The following is a 21,140-nucleotide window of genomic DNA, read 5'->3' on the forward strand; positions in this document are numbered from 1 at the left end:
AAACTGCCTAAAGCACTCAGTCGGATGACAAGGGATCTGGGTTTGAACCCCAGCCAAGGTGAATGCTTATACTCTTACATTGTAATGCTTATCTCTTACATTGTAAGCCACATTGACTCACTTAAAAGTTACTGTCATGGTATCTCCTGTAGTTTCTTTGAAAATTTTCTTCAAAACTTAAATGTGGCTCAATTTTTTTTCATGATATATAGTGTGCCCAAGTTGCTCTTTTTACATTGGAAATCTTATTCTTCAATGATATTATTAATATTATTACACAATTCACTATTACCGTAGTTCATGGAAAATAACCTCGGATAAAGTTTCATTGATTTGACTCCAATATTTTGTCAACAGCAAGTGTTGTAAGTTGAAACTTGTCATGTTTTCTATGGCAATGAAGGAGGTGCAACATGCAAACCTACATTGAAATATTTCTTTTGCCTGAATAAGAAATTTTTATAAGGTTCATACTATTCTATACAGCATATGTCCCTTGACATTCAAAATAAGGTTTCACTGTATTATGAAATTGATTAAAGCCATGTTCAAGTTTTATTTATCATTATATCAAACTAATGCATTCTTTTATTTTATTTTTGACTTTTAGGGATGCCCAAGGTCAGACACCATTTATGTTGGCGGTTTCAATTAGAGCTTATTCTGCAGCCCTGATATTATTTGATATAATCTATAGAGTTTCAAAAGAGTCTGAAAAGAATTTACCAGCAGTGACTGCATCTACTACTGCCGCCAGTGAATTGACTAACCCATTGTTGGCTCCAAGCCCTCAGCCACAAGGGGGTTTCACCACGCTGCTCATGTCCATGGTATATCCACCTGGCTCCAATCCTGATGATTCTCCATTACATGTGGTGTGTTGTAATGATACATGCAGCTTTACTTGGACTGGGGCTGAGCACATTAACCAGGTAAGGGGACATTTACAGTGGATAAAACCTAAATTGTGTAAAATCTCTATGTATAAAATAATGGATTCCATTGAAACCCTTCAGTTCCATATCCTGGTGAAAAAGTATTCGGCCATTCCATGTAAATAACTTATTTTAAAATAATCATGCCATAAAGCAGCAAAGATTTACTTTTGAGGAAACAATAATGTTTAATTTTCAGAAGTAGTGTATGGGAAAATGCCCAAGCCACACTTTTTTTATTTTTCACTTGTTCCTGCTAAATAAATGTTATCCTCAACTTATTGAAATGAAATTATTGACTTTGTAATTCCACACACTTTATTTAAAACACGACCCAAGTTTCAACGTTGGGCGTCATCTTTAAAAAAAATTTATCTCAGTGCCAGTTATCAGTGAACTCTACTTATTACTAAAGACTGGTTTCCTAAAGTTATTTTATTTTTCGCGGTACATTTTGAGCAACCCAACAGTTTAGCCATGGGCTCGCCCTGTCCTCACTCCTGGTCAATTTATAAAGACCATTTCGAAAAAGTTTTATTCTCCTCAGCTCACCCTCTCATTAATAATGTTTTGTTGGTAAAGAATTGTAGACGATGTCCTCTTTGTGGGGGCAGGTTCCGAAAGGCAACTAGATAAGTTAATAGCACATTTAAATTCTGTCCATTCTAATATACAATTCACATGTGGAAAAGAAGAAAGGTTTCTCTGAATTTCCTTAACCTATCTATTTGTAAAGACAGTTATGTCCCTATCCCCATTTTATGTAAAAAAACAACTAAAAAGTGGAGTAAATTTGTTTGTCTGTTGAAAGGGACAAAACTGTAAACCTCTTTCATTTAGAAAAGGCTGATCCATGGTTTCTCCTTTCTTCCCAATTCCCTGAGAAATCTTTCCGCTACCAAATTACCAACTTATATGTAATGGTGCAAACAACCTTTGGTCTGTCATCTTCTATGATAATCGCCGCAACTTCAACTCCTTGAGACATACTACCTTGATCAAAAAGTTCCCGGAATAACCACCGTGTGGCGCTCCCATCGTTCCGATTTGAGTTCTGTTTTTTTTGTTAAATTGGTACATCTGTTGTTGATATTCCCTTTAAATCTTAGTGTCATAACTTGACATTTGCAAAAGTTACGTAGCCAAGAGTACATCTATCTCTTTGTGTGTTGGCGATTTTTTACAATTGCAGAAATGGATTTAAATTTGCAACAACGAACTTGTATTAAATTTTGCGTAAAAAACGGATTTAGTGGCACACGGACGTTGGAAATGTTGGAAAAGTGTTTCGGCAACGATTCTCTAAAAAAAACGGTCGTTTACCAGTGGCACGAGCGGTTCAGAAGTGGTCGTGAGTCAATCGAAGATGATGAACGCAGTGGCAGACCATCGACATCGAAAGTCGGTGAAAAAATTGATAAAGTAAAAGAAATGTTGGTCAATAACCGCAAATTAACCATCAGAGAAATAGCGGAGGACTTGAACATTGCCTATGGATCCGCCCAAGACATTGTGGTTAATGATTTGGGTTTCCGTCGTGTAGCAGCAAAGTTGGTGCCAAGAGACCTCAATTTCATGCAAAAAAGAGACCGTGTTGACGTCGCAAAAGACATGATTTGCGAGGCTGAATCCGATCCCACATTCATCAAAAGGATCATTACTGGAGACGAGACGTGGGTTTATGAGTACGACACGCAATCCAGACATCAGGCAAGTGAATGGCGTTCACCAAATGAGCCGAGACCAAAAAAACCCGTCGTTTTCAGTCAAAAAAGAAGGCAATGCTGACGGTTTTCATGGATTACAACGGTGTAGTGCATCATGAATTTTTGCCAGAAGGCCAGACAGTAAACAAAGAGTATTATTTGGGCGTTATGAGACGTTTGCGTGAAGCAATTCGCCGAAAGAGACCAGAAATGTGGGCAGAAAACTCGTGGATTTTGCACCATGATAACGCACCGTCGCACAGTGCTATCATTATTCGTAATTTTTTGACGAAAAATGCAACAAATACCATCCAACAGCCACCGAATTCACCTGATTTGGCTCCCTGTGACTTCTTTCTGTTCAATCGAGTTAAAAAACCATTACGGGGAACGCGTTTTAGCAGCCGAGAGGAAGTAATGGAAAAATCGCAGGAAGCACTGATGGACATACCGAAAACCGACCGTAACTTTTGCAAATGTCAAGTTATGACACTAAGATGTAAAGGGAATATCAACAACAGATGTACCAATTTAACAAAAAAACAGAACTCAAATCGGAACGATGGGAGCGCCACACGGTGGTTATTCCGGGAACTTTTTGATCAAGGTAGTACATGTTTTCTTACAAATTTGTAGGCTTTTCTGTTTCTTATGCATACCTTTACCTATGACCTACTGTTACTTCACTTTGCACATATACCACCATTGCAGATAAAATTATTACTGCATATTATGGGTGGTGCTGCTGCTTTCCATTTAATGGCTGCCATTGTATCCGAATCCTTTGGCCTAGAAACAAACAAAAAAAGAATAAATACCAGTGTCATTGATTTCCTACTTTTTTGTTACATTTTTTATGCATTAAGTGAGTGCTAAGTTTATTGTTTCATACCCATGTCATTTGAAGGAAAAAGATAAGTTTCAGCTGAAAAACCATTTGACGTAAGAGCAAAATTGTGTGGCATGGGGCATTATTGCACTAACATTGATGATGTTAATCACTCAAATGTTATGTTTCTTAATCAAATTTTATGGTGCTAGTGAGTATTGATGCAATTCCAAACACTTCAATAAATTTGATCTGGCTTCCACTTAAAGAGCTAATCAGGTTTCACAAAAATGTGTCATTGTGTTAAACATGATTTACTCTAGATGTCCAAAATGGGTAGAGGTCATGACTGTGGGTACTAAACCTTGCATTTTGAACATAATTTAGAGTACATATGCTTCATTCTGGATAAAATAAGACCAATCTCTTGAATTATTTATGTATTAACTTTGACACATCCCTCATCTCTGATATATTACACGTTTTAAGTTCACCAAGTTCTACTTTTCAAATAAATAACAATCAAATGTTTTATTTCAGGATATATTTGAATGCCGCACATGTGGCTTGACTGGTTCCCTTTGCTGTTGTACTGAGTGTGCCAAAGTTTGTCACAAAGGACACGACTGTAAATTGAAACGGACTTCACCAACTGCATACTGTGATTGCTGGGAGAAGTGCAAGTGTCGAGCTTTGGTCATGGGCCAGCAAGTTCCAAGATATGACTTATTGTGCAAACTTGTGATAGACACCGACCTTGTTGCCCTTCCAAATGGCCGGTAAGTTTATTTAGAATATTTATATTTCATTGAAGAAATGTGTTATTTGTTGATTTCTTAAACTGTGCTCAAGGTCAGCTATCTTTTAACTATTCATTTCAAAGTTAAAATTAAATTGATGAAAGAAAAAGTTGAAGACATAAAAGTCTTTGCATTAATAGAATTCATTATCAACCCTTATCAAAGCTTAATGTGTAATCTCTAGCTTATGACATGCCATGTTCATGGTACCAACTGAAGCAATCATTAAGATCGGTCATAAAAATGTATAAGAAGTCATTTATAGTTCCTAAGTTAACATCGTTATACCTACATATGACATAAAATACTCTCAACAACAGCTATATCATCATGAATGTCATAGAACTTTTCTAATTGATCTTGATATAGTGATTTCCACTCTTTCCCCCCTCTCTTTCCCCTCTCTTTCCCCTCTCTCTTCCACCCCTTCCCCCCCAAGAATAATATATTAATGGACTGCAACTTGTCTAATTTGTACCTGATAATGATGCCTAAGCATTGAAAATAGTCGTACCAAAATAAAGAATAGTGGAAGAATAAATTGTGTTCTTCATTTAATGATGCAGAGTTGTTTCTTCATAAAATTTTACCTAAAATACTCTGGAGATGTATTAATCTTGGAGTGGAGCCTGCATCTTACGTGGGTCCTTCAATAAGTCCTTAGAAAATCCAAGAGATATTGCTAGTAGTATCGGAAAAGGTTTGCTTTTAGTAAATCTTATCTCTCCCTAGACTGTTAGTTTTAGCTATATCCATCTCATGGTTTCATTTTCATAGTCAATTGAAGGAGCACTCTGTTGTTTATTTAGGAAAAAGGGAAAAAAATGAGTTTCATGCAGTGATTAAGCCCTTCAATTTTAAAGGCTTGTTACCAAAAGAGATCAAAGCTGAGTTGGATGCAGTTCATGGCACTCGTTCTGCTGTTTGCTACTGTTTACTATTGGGTAATTGAGTTGAAACTGGCTGTACATCCACAAATGATGAGCATCATTTGGGGGCTTACAGTGGAAGTGACTTTCTCCGAAATGATTGACAAAAACCACAAAATGATTTTGAGTTTACAACTAATCAAATTTCATGAAATAGCTGAGATCACAGGCATATTACAAGGTAGTACATTGTTTTCAATTTTGGGGCCATAATTTGGTGTGGAAAAATCTCGGCTAGATGTATGCCATGTTTGCTCTGAGTGGAGAATAAACACAATGGAGTGGTCGATTTCGAGGCAGGTTTGGCACTTTTCCATCACAATTGTGAAAAGTTTCCACACTGATACATAACTGAAGACAAAACATGGATACACTGCTACACTTCACAAGTTTCTAAGGGTGATCAGGCTCCAAAGAGGGTGAAGATGGTGAAATCAGCCTACAAGGTGATGGCCACGGTTTTTGGGATGTACGTGGGGTCTTGTATATCGATTAACTGCAGAAAGTGCCAATGATAAATCAAGAGTATCATGCGTAGTTATTGCCCTGGTTGAGCGAAGAAATAGAGAAAAAAGTCTTCAATCAGTAAAGAAAAAAAATTCTCTTTCATCAAGGAAATGCATTCCCTTGCTGTTTCAGTGCAATTATGGAATTAAACTTCTCATTATTACAGCATTCACCATATTCACTAGATTTGGCCCCAATTGCTCTTTTAATTTCCAAACTTGAAAAAAATAGCAGTGTGGAAAAATGATTCACGTCAAACAAGGTAGTCATTGCCAACACAAGATGCCTATTTTGAGTACCTTCCAAAATACTAATTTCAGCTTAAAACATTAATATATGCTGGGAAGTTAATTTTGGATAATTGAGCATAATACTTATAATTGACTTATCACTTGAAATTGCTGAATGTTTAGCTGTGGCCAAAATGGCTATGTTGTGCAGGCAAATACATGTATGTATTTCTTCACATTGAAGTGTGGAATAATTTATTAGAAATAATATTTATGTAAACAGAAAATGAATGTGGCAACCTATTTATTTTCTAACTTTATCCCTTTCGCAGAGGTGAAAATATTTTGCTGTTCCTGGTGCAGACTGTTGGGCGGCAGCTGGTGGAGCAAAGGCAGTACCGGGCAGCACGACCTCGAAGTGCTTCAGCTAGTTCCCGTAAGACCCCCTCCTCAGACCTAGGTGAGGGCCCCTAGACTGAGTTCCAGGCCCTGATCACCTCACATCATTCTAGCATCTTCACATCATCTTAGTATTCCTTTATCACTAGTTGCTGGATTTGTGACTTTTACCCAAGTCATTTTGTCTTTTACTGCATGGATGTTGTTGGGGTTACATTGCATGGCTTTCCATCATGTATATTTTCCTGTAAAATGTAGACACAATAGAAAGCACTGACTTCTGTATACCCTGAGGAATTAGTTCTCGAAGAAGTTACATTGGAAAAACATTGCCCTACATAATTCATATTTATTTTATTCCTATTTGATACCTGGTAATTGTTATTGGGGATGGAGTCTGTACTCAGTAATGCGAGCCTCGTGCCTATACTTTTTATTAGGTTCGTGTCTGCTCACTTCGATTATTTTTTACATGTCAGTAATTGACATTTAACAATATAATTCCTTTTTTCTGCAATTATGTTTTAAAAACTAAGTTGATTGTTGATTTTCCTTTATTAAAAATGTTTTTGTTTCTTATTTACTTTTTTTACTGGACCAATTCGTGGAAAGATCAAATTTGCGAAGTAATTTATATATTTACTATAGTTTTCCTAATTATATATCCACAGACTCAGAAAATATTGGTTGTGCAATATGTCCTTTGGTAGACAAAGAATGTGAGTAACTGATCTCTATTTAAAAACTGATGCCTTAAAGAGGAATATGTTTTGATTTCAATACCTTTACATCTATAATAGTAAAGTATCTGTAGTATTTCAGGGTCTAGGATTGCATAAAACATTTGAATATCAATTTAATAATTTAGTTAGTTGGCATATAAATTTGCCTTAGAGGAAAATGTAGTGTGGAGTTAGCATATTATTAAAAACAATATGAATGAATTTTGATTCAGGCCAAATATAATGAGGATTCCACATTTATGTGGAACTAATGAGTATTAGTGTTTTGAGATAGTAGATTTGAAGAAATAAATAATTTTGGATTGACATTAAATCATATTTTGAGTTTGCTCCATCCCTAATTTTTCAGGTAATTGATAATGCAATAAAATATATATGTAAAATTAGTTTGAGGATACCAGAGGCAATGTAATTGCAACACATACTCATTTTTTCACAACAGGCCAACTGAGCACTTAGCTACAAATTTCACTACATTTTTTCTAACATTTTTCACTACATTTTTCTACAAACGTTTTTCCCAAATATTGAAGAGGTTTAAGCATGATGGGGGAGGGTTGAGGGTTTATTAGAGAAATCCAAAGTAGGCAGGAAAGATGGATGCAGAACATTTTGATTGGTGACAGGATTTTAGACTGCAATATAGAGGGAAGAATTTTAGACAAATGAGGAAGGGGTAGGAATAGAGTAGGAGATGGGGAATGAATAGGGTTGGGCTGTTTGATGGAATGAAGTGAGATTAAGTGATTATTTTGACCTTGGAAAAATTTGTCAGTTCTCAGATTTCAGGAGTATCAAGGGTAGTAATTTATTGTATATTCCATCCTGATCGAAATCCATCCTATTTATTTATATATATTAACATACCGAAATAAATTGATGGCAGGGAAAGCTATTAAATTAAAACCTAATAGTTGTTAAAATTGGTTCGAGACTCAAATTTGGATATTCCAGCAATTATTCTAATGAGTAGTGAAGGCATATTCAGGCATCCCATTGACTTTTTACTGGCAATGTTAGTTTTTGAAAAGAGGTGGAAACTCAGAAGTAAGACTCATCATTGGTTAAATGAGCTTCTCAGACAAATCTAATGCATGTGCATTAAAAAAAATTATCAACACCATCTTAAAATCAAATAAACATTATAGTATTTTAGTGGCAGTATTCAACAAGCATTGCAACCTCTAACCATTTACACATTCCACATCAGTATGCTTTCCTCAGTAATATTTTTGTCTCTACTTACTATGGTTTGAGAATCAGCTTTTGTAGTCTTTTTTTGCTTAGTTTGGTTTTGTTTAGTTTTTCCTATTTGGCATCTCCTAACTTGGAAAATTTTGGTTGTGGTTTTTTGAGTGGTGTTTGTTGTTCTTCTGGCTCCAGGTGATTATTCTCAAGACAATTTTTCATTATTTTTTATTTCCTTTGTGTTTAGAGCCAGATATGCCTGACCATGACTTAGAACCACCAAGATTCAGTCGCAGAGCATTGGAACGCCTCTTAAATGATTGGCCTGCAGTTAGAGGAATGATTATGTCAGGTAATGAAAATTGTTTAATTGTTATTTGTTTAAATATTAACAAAAGGTTGAGGATCATTCTACATTCTTGCTCGTAGGGTGAATTCCTTTTATGAAAGCCGAAGAAAAGGTATAATTTATTGTCTAAAAACTGATTTTTAAATACAAGGGACCATTAAGTAGGCCTATATATGGAAATATACTTGATTAAAGCAAACTTACATTGAGTATATTTCCTGTGAATCTGTATTTTAAGATTGTGAGCTGAGTATTTTTTTATCTGTCCATTAAAATGTTCAGCAAATAGCCTGGTCATTTATAATTCAATTTTTTAAATTATATTGAGGAAGTAAGCTTTTTGAAAAAACAGTTAATAGGATTTATTTTATATTGGCTAAGTTTATAACAACTGTATTAAGATTGGCATATGAGTGAGACCTCAAATTTGCCTAACCCTAAAATGTATGTAATATTTCTATGGTATGGATAGATGTCTGTGATTCAATTCAGTATGTATTTGTAATATACATTTTTGAATGATTTCTCAACTGTATGAATTATGGCAATTTGTTACTTGAAATGACATTGAAAAAGTACTACGCTTTAGCTCTTTTGTTTAAGGTCCTCATTGGTTTGGAAATTAAGCATAGATGGTGCGTATTTTCAGTGGTGAAGGCTCTTTAATCATAGTTAGTTTAATTTTCTAAATTATGTCTTTATTTTTTCTCTGTTGGAAGTCTCTATTCAAATACAGTAAAACTCCTTATTTGCACTTATCCCCAGAAAGTGTAAAATGTAGGAAATGCAAATAGTAAGGAAATGAGAAATTTCACTTTTCATGCTTAATTACTGAAGTCATTGTCTGTAGTATCATCATCATCACAACTAAATTCAAGTGGAATTTCTTCATTAAATTCAACTTGAAATCCTGCCTTCCTAAAGTAGTTATATTGGAAAATCCTTAACTTGCTTCCCAACTCATGCTATCTAGTGTAAATCATCCTGTACATTAAATTCGATTGCCTTTATATTCCTAACACATTCTGCAAAGATATAAATTTCTGTACATTCTTCAATTATGCCCCTGAGTGAATTATACCCAAAATCATTGGTTGGAGCTCACTAGTTCAATATGCAGGAAAAATAGTAACTGCACTTATCTCAAGTATACATTTGGTGAATGAACTGGACACACTTCAATAAGCAGCAGAATTTTCCTGTTTTGAGACTATTTTAACACCCTTATATATTTCGGAGGTCATTCATGCTTTTGAAGTTGTTGTATATCTAGTGGGCTATGATTTTGTATATTTGACCTAGGATGCACCTAGTGCTCTTTTATTCACCAACCAATCATGGCGGAAGCTTCTCAGGGATATCTGCATTTGTGATTAATAAGACTGTAAGTCTTTGTTTTCACAGCACCCCCGTGACATTGTTTTCCTCTGAAGTAGTGTTTTTGCTGGCAGCCCATTAAAAAGTAACCCAGCCTCATCTACATTGAAAATATCTTTTGGGTTATAGCCTTAAAGAAGTTTATTCAATTCTGACACCTTCCTCATTCTCAGCCTGAACACTTCTACTCTCACTACACACAACCGTGTATACAAGATTGTGCCTGTTAAGAAACCTTTCCAGTCAACCATTGGACCAGTGAAATCTTTGATTCCCATTCTTTTGGGAATGTGTAATAGTTCTGCGTATATTGGAATTGAATTGTGATTTTTCACCGTTGAATTTAATGTAGAGGCTTGTAATAGTAGAAGTTTTGCCTGATCAATGCAGATTCCATCATGAGAATCAATTTTTATTTTACCGGTATTAACGTTATACTGTTGGTCTATTCATTGATCTGTCAAAGGCACGTGATAGTGTGGACCATAAAATCCTTATGAGATGTGAATGTTATGGATTCAGGGGCATTGGCTCATAAATGGTTAAAATTATAGCTAGAGGATAGGAAGCAAATGGATGAAGGTGTTGGAGTGGAGCAGGGAAGCATCTTTGGACCTCTCCTGTTTCTGCTCTGTGTAAATGATTTACCAAATAGTGATTTAAATAAAAGCATTGTATTGTATGCAGATAGTACAACTTTATCAATCGAGTATTGGAATCACTAGCCGTTACAAACCAAGCTTGATAGCTCATTAAAACATCTGGAAAACTACATTTAACTTATGGCATCATTTTCTGAGGATGATGTTCTGGGTTTAAAAAAGTATTTGTCAAAAAAATACCTGCTGAGCAATCCTTGTAATCAATCAATCTTTGTAATGTGAATAACAAAAATGAACTCATTACTAATGCTCAAATACATGAGTATTTCACTTTACAAACCGTGGGTGTGTTCATGTTTTGTCACTTAACGGTAATACACAATTAGGGTTTCTTTCACATAGCCAGTAAAGTCTGCCACCAATTGCCATCTGGTATAAAATATTCCTCTTCTTGGGAATTATTTAAAAAGAAACTTAAACATTTTCTGTTAGAGAAAGGCTACCATATCATTCTGGACTATGAAAGTTGTGAAATACATTCTAAGTTCTTCTCTTATTTTGCCATCTTTTGATATGCCTTATTTTATTTTTGTAAAATATTTGGATCAATAAAATTTATTTTTATATTTGATCTTGTGCTTTCCTGGCTAATCTTATGGGTTGAAACCTGAGAGGTATTTGAAGTTAATTTTCTCATGGTCTGATGCTGGATATAATGGTAATTTTCTTCCAGTATATGCCTTACATACTTCATATTTTTATTCTAGGAGTCAAAGAGCATTCCTCAGGATCACAACCTCTGTATGAGGATCAGGCATATTTGCAGAGTCAAAGCGGAACAACACTGCTGGATAAGTTCACCCACTGTCTCCTTGTGAAGTGTAGTGGTGAAGTAAGTGATGTTTAAGTAGAAACTTGGTGGTTTTATTTTGCATGGGAAAGTATTTTACTGCATCTCAAATATGAACCAACTCTAGAAATATGCTGAAAGAGAATATGCTCTTTATGCCACTATTTGACCAGGTTTAAGTCAGAAATGCTGGCAATGATACGCTGAAATAGTGTTATGGGTTCTTTACCTAGCATGAATCTACAACTGCTTATTGCTATTAAACTTGTGGGAATCTGCTGATGAATTCACATGATACATTGTCGTTAATACTGCAATAGGTGCATAATACATGCCTGCCAGACTGCTGCTGTTCTTGGGGAGGTTCATTCTTATTTGGAAGTGCGGCATAGGCAGCAGGGATCATGTCTTGTCTGACTAGTTCATTGATATTCCATGGTTACCCAATGCCACCAGAATTTTAATTAAGTGGCATCATTCCTCCTTAGAAAGTGTTTTTTGGCACTCCTACTTGGGTTAAGTAATGAATGCCATGCTTATTGTTGTCGTCCATTTTTGGTGGACCAATGTGATTCCACATTACATTTAATCCTATTGTAAGAGTGTAGTTGCATTACACCAAATTAATAGGAACATCATTTAATTTCCCTGGAAAATAATACAATTTTCTATTTTTTATAATGCAGTGTAGCCCTCAGAGACAAAGGGTTTTTTCCAAGGCTCTAATTAAAGCCAATGGGTGAAATTTTTTCAAGTACAAGTAATAAAAAAAAACATCGGCTTATACTCATGCAGGTATATATTTTATTCTGAAAGTACAGTGATCTTGTTTTACTTATTGTTTCATATGAAAGATCAAGATTAGGACAGTGGTGTGTACATTTAGTATTTCTGGGTGTTCAAAATGTGGCTGCCACCTTCCAGGTGAGTATCTGCCTTAGGATCCCTTGTTCTTTCTCACCTTACACTCCTTCGATATCTTTTCATTCCATCCTATTTAATTCCCATTCCCTGCCCATCTTTATCCTTCTAACTTTCTCATACCAAGATATTTTATTCATATTGGTTGGCACCAATTCTTTAAGTTCACGATTGAGCTCATGCTTAAATTATATGCTTCTGCATTTTCATGATATAAAAAGAGAAATATCATGCATTATTGTTCTTCTAATTCCAATATTGGGCTAATGATATTTCTTAATTTTTATTAAACTCAAAAACCAATAATAACATGCAACATTTCTTATTTAAATACATGATACAGGGCAGGTATATTATAGTGTTAACATTATGAGTTGCAAGGCTGTTAGGGCACTCAAATTAGCTGTACAATCATTCATCAGTAGTTTAAATTTAATGTACATATCCTGTTTGTATGGTATCATTATTATTATTATTATTTGTAAAGTTTAAAGGTTTGAGGGTGAAAAGGATGGCACAATGCAGTTTTCAACACACAATAGTCTTCTTTTTTTCGCATAAATTGAATGATCACTGTACCATGGCTGGTGATATTTAAAGCTATAGTAATAGTAATTATTTCAGAGATAAACTAAAAGAATTTGACAATGACCTCAAACAAAACCAAAAAAATTTGGTCAATCGAAAACAAGAATCATTTAGATAGCCCACAAAAAACACCCAACTCATCTGTTAGTAACAGTTCTGGATTCAAAAAGGGTGTTCTTTTCCATTTTCTGTCTTTGCCTGCTTTTATTGAAATGGTTTTAGTGGATTGATCAGTTCCTTGAACTTGCGAAAGATATATATCTTAGCCCACAATATTGAATCAGCAGTATGGCAGTGCTTGCATATTTCTTATGAATACCATAGTTAGACCTATTTTCTTGCAGTACTGTGTGTATGTCAGATTTCTCTAAATGAAATTATGGCTTTTCTTTTTTGGGCAGTTAAGAGACATTATTTAGATATTTATGGTTGTTTTAAAACATATTACACTGCATGGTGCAGTCCTCTGAAAATTAGGTCGCAAAAAATCACTATCTCAATTCAGAAGAAGTAATATTAAACAGAGTAAAATAACTATTTGTATTGAGATTTAATGGAATATATTGGTGAATAGCAGGTTCCTCCATTACTAGTATATCACAAAAGTTGTTAACATTATTTGAATTCCAAAATTTGACTTAAAGAGGCACTCATGGGAAATTAGACTGAGTCATAATCACTTGCTGATGCTGTAGTGAATCAGCACCACCAAAAGTCTCTTTAAGCAGGATTCTAAAGCAGGAGGAGGAAGGAGGTTTCTATTGGGATTTGTCGATTAATATACGGAAGAGTTGGTTAATTTACACTCAGTTAGTTACTGATTTATAGCATAACTGTTACAACTTTTCATTTATTAATATGAAATGTGTTCAATAAATAGCAGAAATTCAAGTTATTTGGAAAGAATGTTATTTATTTGTCTATATCAATGTAATTCCCATCAAAGTAGTGCCCTATTAGATTTTATACACTTATGCCAGCACTTTGTTCGATCCTTGAAATGCTTCTAATGTTCAACTTTTGGTATAGCATTTAGCTCTCTTAGCGATGCATTTTTAATCTCACTTATGCTAGTAAAACAGTGGCTCCTTTTAGGTTCTCATTATTTTTTGGAACTGGAAATAGTCACATGGGTCATGCCCGGCAAATAGCCTGGAGGCTAGGGAAACATTACAGTGCTCTTTTTGACCAAAAATTCACGAACAAGCACTGAGCAGGTGCATAGGTGCATTATCTCGTGATGGTGCAAAATCCATTAATTGTATTGCCACAACTATGGGCATTTTTGTATTGCTTTGTGTAAATGGCGTTGAATGTGTCAGTAATAGTCTATTGATTGATTGACCTTGTGTCAAGAACTCATGGTGCACTATGAAAAATTAATAAATTCGCAAATTTTTTAACACACCTTGTTTTTTTAAAGCATTATATGTGTGTAGATTTCAATTGTAATTGTGATATATGATCATTTAATATATGCGTTATCAATTTTCATGTGAAATGTCCTTGGATGTGAAAAAATGGATATATGAAGCTCTGGCTGCTCTCAATTTTGCATATGCCTTACACTGTACAAGATATTCTCTTGCAGTCCTTTTTGATAAGCCATAATTTTTGCATTCCAGATGCTTGACACACTGTTGACAACTTTAATCAGGGAACTACAGAATGAGGCAGTTCCAGGCAGGCAGCAAGATGCCCGTCTCGTTGCAAGAAGATTTGTTCGTTCTGTTGCAAGAATATTTGTTATATTCAGTGTTGAAATGGCTCCCAATGCCAATAAGCGACGAGGGTGAGTAATTCTTTCCATTTGAAAATGCATTTTTCTTCCATAATGTTGTTAGAATGATAAACATGAGTTTCTGAAAGTCTCCCTAAAATATGTAAGAGGAAATGCTATAATGAAGGCAATTCTAAGATATGGAGAGCATACATCAGAAATAACCAAAATTTACCAATGCTTACCATTCTAAGATTGATTGCAAATTTGTCAGGGTTTTTCAGAGTTGCTTGAATCATATTTCTCAAAAAAATACTCTTGCATATAAGGTGAAATTTTTCGGATATGATAACTTATGTCTGGTTATTTAAATAAGTGGATTGAGGCACCTTTTCTTTGAATACTTAGGTTTATTATTTACCACTGTATATTTGTTAAATCTGTGAGCATATTAATGGCATGACCATAAATATTTATTCATGGGCATAGTGTGTCAATTGTCAGGAATTTGTTATACAATCATATATGTCTGCTGCTGGGTAAAGGCTTCAGTGAAGTGGTTCCCTTTAATTGCCTCTTCATGGGAATCCTCAACCAAGTGTTTGCAATAACATATTTTTGGTCCAATGTGTATGCTTAATTAGAGTCATAGCTTTGAAAATGACTTGCTTTTGGGTAATTAATGAGAATTTTTCCATGAAAAACCATTAATATGATCTTTAGGATTTGTGCATACTTAGAATGACAGAAGTTTAAGTTTGTAAATTATACCACCAGCTACAATGGACAATTTGTCCCAATGAATAAATTAATGCAGCATATATGTATGTAATTGTAAAATATGTAATGAATTGAGAAGAAATCATGCACTCTGTCAATTGATAGGCTGAATTTTAGACTCTTTCATTCCTCTGGATTAAAAGCTCCTGTTTTAAAGTAATGAAAAGGAAGTGAATTAAAGGAGAAATCTAAATGTTGGGAAAATTATTTTTTAAATTTTTTACTTAATGAAAGTTTAGAATCCATTTGGTTTGGTTCTGTGTGTTTCTCCGTGATCCAACATTATCAGATACAAATTTGTAACTAGATACAAGTGATGAAGTATGGGTGATTAAAACTGCTTAAGAAGAATTATTGACTCTTTATAACAAACTATCACTCCATTGCTTTGTTTATATTTATAGTCCACCTACGTATTGTATCGGTTCATATATTTGTAACCAATTAGCAATTGTCTTTGTTGGGCACTAGTACAACAAATGTGTTTGTTTTGTATAAAAACTTGTTTTTAGATTGAATCCATTACATCCAATGGTGATTATTCCATTGTAGATTGGCAAGTATGACCCAGCCCTTGGTAAAGTGCAAGAGAGTCTTCAGTGCCCTCCTCTGCTTGTCTGTGGAGGAACTTTGTGAAACAGCTGACTCGCTAATAGCACCTGTCCGCTTGGGAGTTGCTCGACCAACTGCTCCATTTGCATTGGCCTCCACAAATGTAGATGTCATCCCCGTAAGTGTGTTTTTCTTTAGACACCATTCTTCATGTTGGTAAAAGTAAATATTTTTGTTCTGCAAAAATACCAGGTAGGCAGTAAATCCATGTTTGAAAACAAACTTAGAATATAATATGTCATAGGAGCAGAGTATGAACTGTGTTAAAATTAATCATTTCTTGCATCAATATTTATCATGTGGTCATAGACTAACCTTCGGGTACTCATTCATAATTGGGTACTTATAATCAATGATAGGCTGGATGACATTTTGTTGATTTTATCCCTATCATTCTAATGAATTTTCTGTGGTAATTCGGAAGAATAATGAAAGCCACAGTTTGCAGGTGTTTTAATATGCTACTGCTAACTTTGATAAACAATTTTTTTAGATTGTGTCATATTTGTGTTGAAAGTCTGCATTGGTGATATATTTCATCATTTTCAGGGAAGTGAGGAGCTCTTCTCTGTAGAACCCTTGACTCCTCATGCTAACTCCTCCTCTCGTGCCACTGCTGGAAGTGTGGCCTCAGCTCTTGGTGTCCTGGGAACAGCATTTGCACCTGATGCCACTTCTCGCCCCAATGGAATATCAGCTGGGTCAGCAAGGTCTCGGGCTGATGACCTGGATGATGTGGATGCATCTGAAGGTAGGAGTTTGGCTGTTGAAAACAATTCTACAACTGCTGCAATATGCAGTGTATGCACACGTACGAAATGAGCGTCTAGTGTTTGTAAATAAAATTGGGGTCACATGCATCCTAATATTTTTGCGTGATGAAGTTCTAAGCTTATAATATAAGTGTCTGCACTTGTGTTTTTATATTATGTCAAACCTAGAAGATTGTGGCGTATTTTTACTGACATTCCCCAGAATGTTGATTGCAGAAACCTAGGGAATAATACTGCAAAATGTTGCATATTTATTCATTCCATGTACTTTTCCAGTGATGTATAGAATGTATTCCCTGGGGAGACACTTCGAAATCATGTTCAGTTAGAGAATGGCCATTTTGTAAGTGTTAATTTTAATCAAGATGATTGGTGAAGCCTGAATTTATTTCATGAGATAACTTCAAGGATATATGAATAGTATAATTGGACCACTGTTGTTTTGTCTCTGTTGCTCCCATGGAAGGCTGCAGATGCCTTTAAAGCCACTTCCATGATTTATCCTCCTGTATTTATTAAATATTACTATTATTTGTTGATTTATATTAAAAAGTGGAGGCCATGTGTAATCTTAATTAATGAAGGAAAAATAGTAAGGACTGTAAAACACAGAATTATCCCTAATCTGTACATTTTCTGGGAGAATCATAAAATGCACCCTGAAATCTGGGAGACTCCAGTGATTGTTTCCTTTCCTGTATATAAAACTCATCATCTCTTCACATTGGAGTGACTTTGGTATATCCTTTTGCCTCTTCACGATGAGTTTCACTCTTAAACTGTGAACACTGCAATTTCTGTGAACACTGCAATTTCGTTTCAATGTCACACCAACATCACACTTTTTATTATATTTTTCCAGAAGCTTTGATTATTGCACAGGATCAAGCAGGTCCTTACTTCAACCTGGTCTCTCTCTACATATATGTTGTTTTTTATTACTTTACATTATTTAGATCACTGTTTTTGTTGTTTATGGTGAATAAGCATTTCTTAGCTTATCAGTTCTAGGTTATTATAAAATCTACTTGAAACCTAATTTGCGACCCATTGTAAAGGAGTAATTAATAAATCTGGTAACTGACTTAATGCATTTGATTTTCATTCATCTTGGTCCTCTTTGTATTCCCCTGTTAAGATATTGGTGGGTGATCTGATTGAAGGTATTTCTTTGACCTATCTTAGGTTTGGCACCGGAGGATGGCGATGCTGAGGGCAGTGAGCAGGAAGATGGAGGCGGGGGGGAGCGGGTAGGTGAGGTGGAGGGTGATGGAGAGGGGGGAGGTGAGGGGCCTGCTGGGGAGGGTGAGTCTGACACAGAGCTCGACCTGCTGGCTGAAACAGAGTCAGACTCAGATGATAACCAAAGCAACCAGGACAATGCCTCAGCGCAGCGCAGTTCACAGACTGGGGCTACGGCTGGATCAGATGCTGGTGAGTAGTTATAAACCGGTGCCTGATATTTCATTGTCTAGTCATTCTTTGGATTTGGTAGAAGCTAAATCTGGTGAATAGGGTGCATTTTTTTTCATGATTTCAATTTTTTGTTTTCCACAGGAATAGCATCATTATTGCTTTTCCGTGAAGATGATTCAGCAGAGTCAAGTCCCCAGGAAGAGGATGAATCTGAGGCAGGGGAAACTGATGGCCAGGATTCAGAAGAATATCCCTTAGCTGATGAACAGTTAGAAAGGAGGAGGTGGGCTGCTTTAAAAACCATTTCATGCATGCTCCTTGATTTTTTTTAAGTTTTATGATATTAACTCTCTTTATGGAAGCTTGAAATCAAGTTTATTTTGGTCATCACATAGTCATTATTAATTATGAATTCACACATATTGGAAAGGTAGTGTAGAGTAATGGATGGCTTCTTAAGTTTTGATTCACTTAAGCAAAAAGGTAATTTTTTTATGCCATTTACCTTAGTATTTGCTAATGTGTGGTAATGAAGCACAGTACCATCTACTCCTAATATACCGTGCTGTGATGTCCTTTTAAAACAAAAATTTAAAATTTTCTTGGCAAAACTTTGCCATAACAGTATAATCAATGTTTTATTGAAAATCACATTGCACTGAGATACTGATAGGCTTATGTTTAATCAGATCCAATTGTTAGTATTGAGGATTCTTGATTAACTAATGTAGCCAATGTTGGGTACTGCTTATAATTTTCACTGTATGTTATGCCTTTTGTTATTTACAAATTACCTATTAGCTTTTCTGTACTTATGCAACCTTGCTTTCCAATCCATTCATATATTTTTGTTATGGAGTCAGGCTTGGCCTCTAACTCATTTATTTCTGATTACAGTACCTCAACAGGCCATGGTAACAGATCTAATTTGGCGCCTCAGTCAATGCAGTGGGCGATACGAAACCGAGAGACAGGAGCCCGCACCGGAGGTAGGGGGGGAGGAGGTGCATGTCGTTTCAATCAACCTCCACCCTCCTACACATAACACGCACCAACTAGGAGCTCACTTCCCCTTGCCGTCACTTGTCAGGCTTCATTTTCAGTCCTGAATTGCTTATAGTTGCTGCCCCCCTTTCACAAGCCACTCTCACACAAAAAGTTCATGATAGCCATCCCAGCATGCCATTGAAACTCATCCATTTGGATTTATTTAACATGTGGACCTCCTCCATTATGTTTTGCTGTATTAGAACTAATATTAGTTTTTATTTGGAATCGAATGTGGCAAACATGGCTCGAAAGAAATAATTTCCTGGCTTGATGAATCACAGATATTGCATATGAATTTTTTACATTAGTGATACTTTTGGCTCTTAAAATGCATGACACATATTTTCGTTTACCCACTTAGGTGGAAGCAGTTTGGTCTTCATCGACCCAACATCTTTGCGAAGGTCTGCAACTACAACAGCTGCAGTTGCTGCAGCAGCTGCTAACCAAGAGCCAGTCACCATGGCAACCACAGCTAGCTGCTTAGGACGAGCCTTTGGCATTGTTGTTCGCCAAATTGCCAACCTGCTTGCTGTCCTTCCTGACTACCAACCTCCTACACTTCCACGCACTCTGGATATATCACCACAGGAGGCAGTTAGTTTGCCGGTCAGTTGAAGGAGTATTACACTAAAAATGCAATTTGACTTAGTGTACCACACAAACACTTGGTTTCTTATAAAATATTTTTATGAAAAGGATTATTTTATAAAGTGAATGGCTTTGCAAACATATCTGTTTTCTTAATTTATGGCCTTGCTTTTATCACTTTGTTCCCAAATGTAGGGTTGTATAAGTTTTTCCAACAAATCAAATTACAGTTCTAATATTCACTAGCAATAGGTTTACAAATAAGAATCTGATTCATTTTGTACGTTTCCTACATTGAAACAATGAGATTGTGCTCACCCTCCTATCTAATTCATAATGTTGATATTTAGTAATAATAGCCAATTAAAAATATGGGTGGCAAATACACAGAAATAGATGTGAAGTCATTTATAATCTTCTGTTCATGCAGCTTCAACAAATATATGGTGTGATCATGTTACCCATAGACATACATCCTAAGCTAATGCAATAACACATTTTAATGCTTTGTTAGTTGTCTCAATAAGAAGGTATGTATAATATGTTGACCTGTTTGTGATAACATTTAGATATAATTCGATGATTTTTTACCCGCCTATCTCCTAGCTGTTATTATTATATGTTAGTTAAATTACCTAGGCAGTAAATTTTCTGCCATCTCTTTTTTATACCTATAAGTTTAATATTTTGAAGTATTATGACTTAAGGTGCGTATCAATACAAATCCGTATAGAAACGATGTAACTTATTATTATGTTGGGCAATGCCGGTATTTTTGTACTAGAAGTACACAAATTCAAAATATTATTAAAATTACAACATGACCACACCTTCCATGCCGTTCAACATTTAGTTAAATTTTAAAGATAAAGGAGAAAAGTTTTAACATTTTTTAAATTACTATAATTCATTCTCAACCCATTCCAAGGCAATGTGTGTAATTTATATTTTAACATTATAATTTATGGGAAAAAATCATGTCATTTTATTGAAATGGATGATAATTCATTATTAATAGTTTCTTTGGAAGTTTCTGAGTTGTTATTCTTGTACCTACCACACAAAATTCCCACAATACTACCATACAAGTCTTAGGAATTAAATAATAAGTTGTCTTGAAGTTACCACATGTAGTAGTGAGAACTCAATCAATCAATTTTTTTTGTCCAAGGATTTGTTGTACAAATATAGGACACATCAAAGAAAATATACAGCTGCAAATTATAGTGGCAGATGGAAGATTCT

At 35.2% G+C, this 21,140-nt stretch overlaps 1 protein-coding gene across 5 annotated transcripts in view; it reads left to right on the forward strand.

Annotated features, from left to right (window-relative positions):
- hyd (E3 ubiquitin-protein ligase hyd) overlaps positions 1-21,140 on the forward strand; it is a 116,367-nt gene that overhangs the window by 57,575 nt on the left and 37,652 nt on the right. For 4 of the 5 annotated variants that reach the window (XM_071596032.1, XM_071596034.1, XM_071596035.1 and 1 more), the window contains 12 exons: positions 611-932; positions 4,011-4,249; positions 6,269-6,396; positions 8,514-8,618; positions 11,362-11,486; positions 14,579-14,745; positions 16,006-16,183; positions 16,615-16,816; positions 18,024-18,272; positions 18,396-18,537; positions 19,152-19,258; positions 19,666-19,913. In XM_071596032.1, the coding sequence (XP_071452133.1) occupies positions 611-932; positions 4,011-4,249; positions 6,269-6,396; positions 8,514-8,618; positions 11,362-11,486; positions 14,579-14,745; positions 16,006-16,183; positions 16,615-16,816; positions 18,024-18,272; positions 18,396-18,537; positions 19,152-19,258; positions 19,666-19,913 (2,212 nt within the window). The remainder of the gene's footprint in view (positions 1-610; positions 933-4,010; positions 4,250-6,268; positions 6,397-8,513; positions 8,619-11,361; positions 11,487-14,578; positions 14,746-16,005; positions 16,184-16,614; positions 16,817-18,023; positions 18,273-18,395; positions 18,538-19,151; positions 19,259-19,665; positions 19,914-21,140) is intronic. The other variant, XM_071596033.1, reaches the window with a different exon arrangement.

This window comes from Hetaerina americana, unplaced genomic scaffold (assembly GCF_022747635.1).
Source record: "Hetaerina americana unplaced genomic scaffold, ioHetAmer1.1.p SCAF_73, whole genome shotgun sequence".
Lineage (NCBI taxonomy): Eukaryota > Metazoa > Arthropoda > Insecta > Odonata > Calopterygidae > Hetaerina > Hetaerina americana.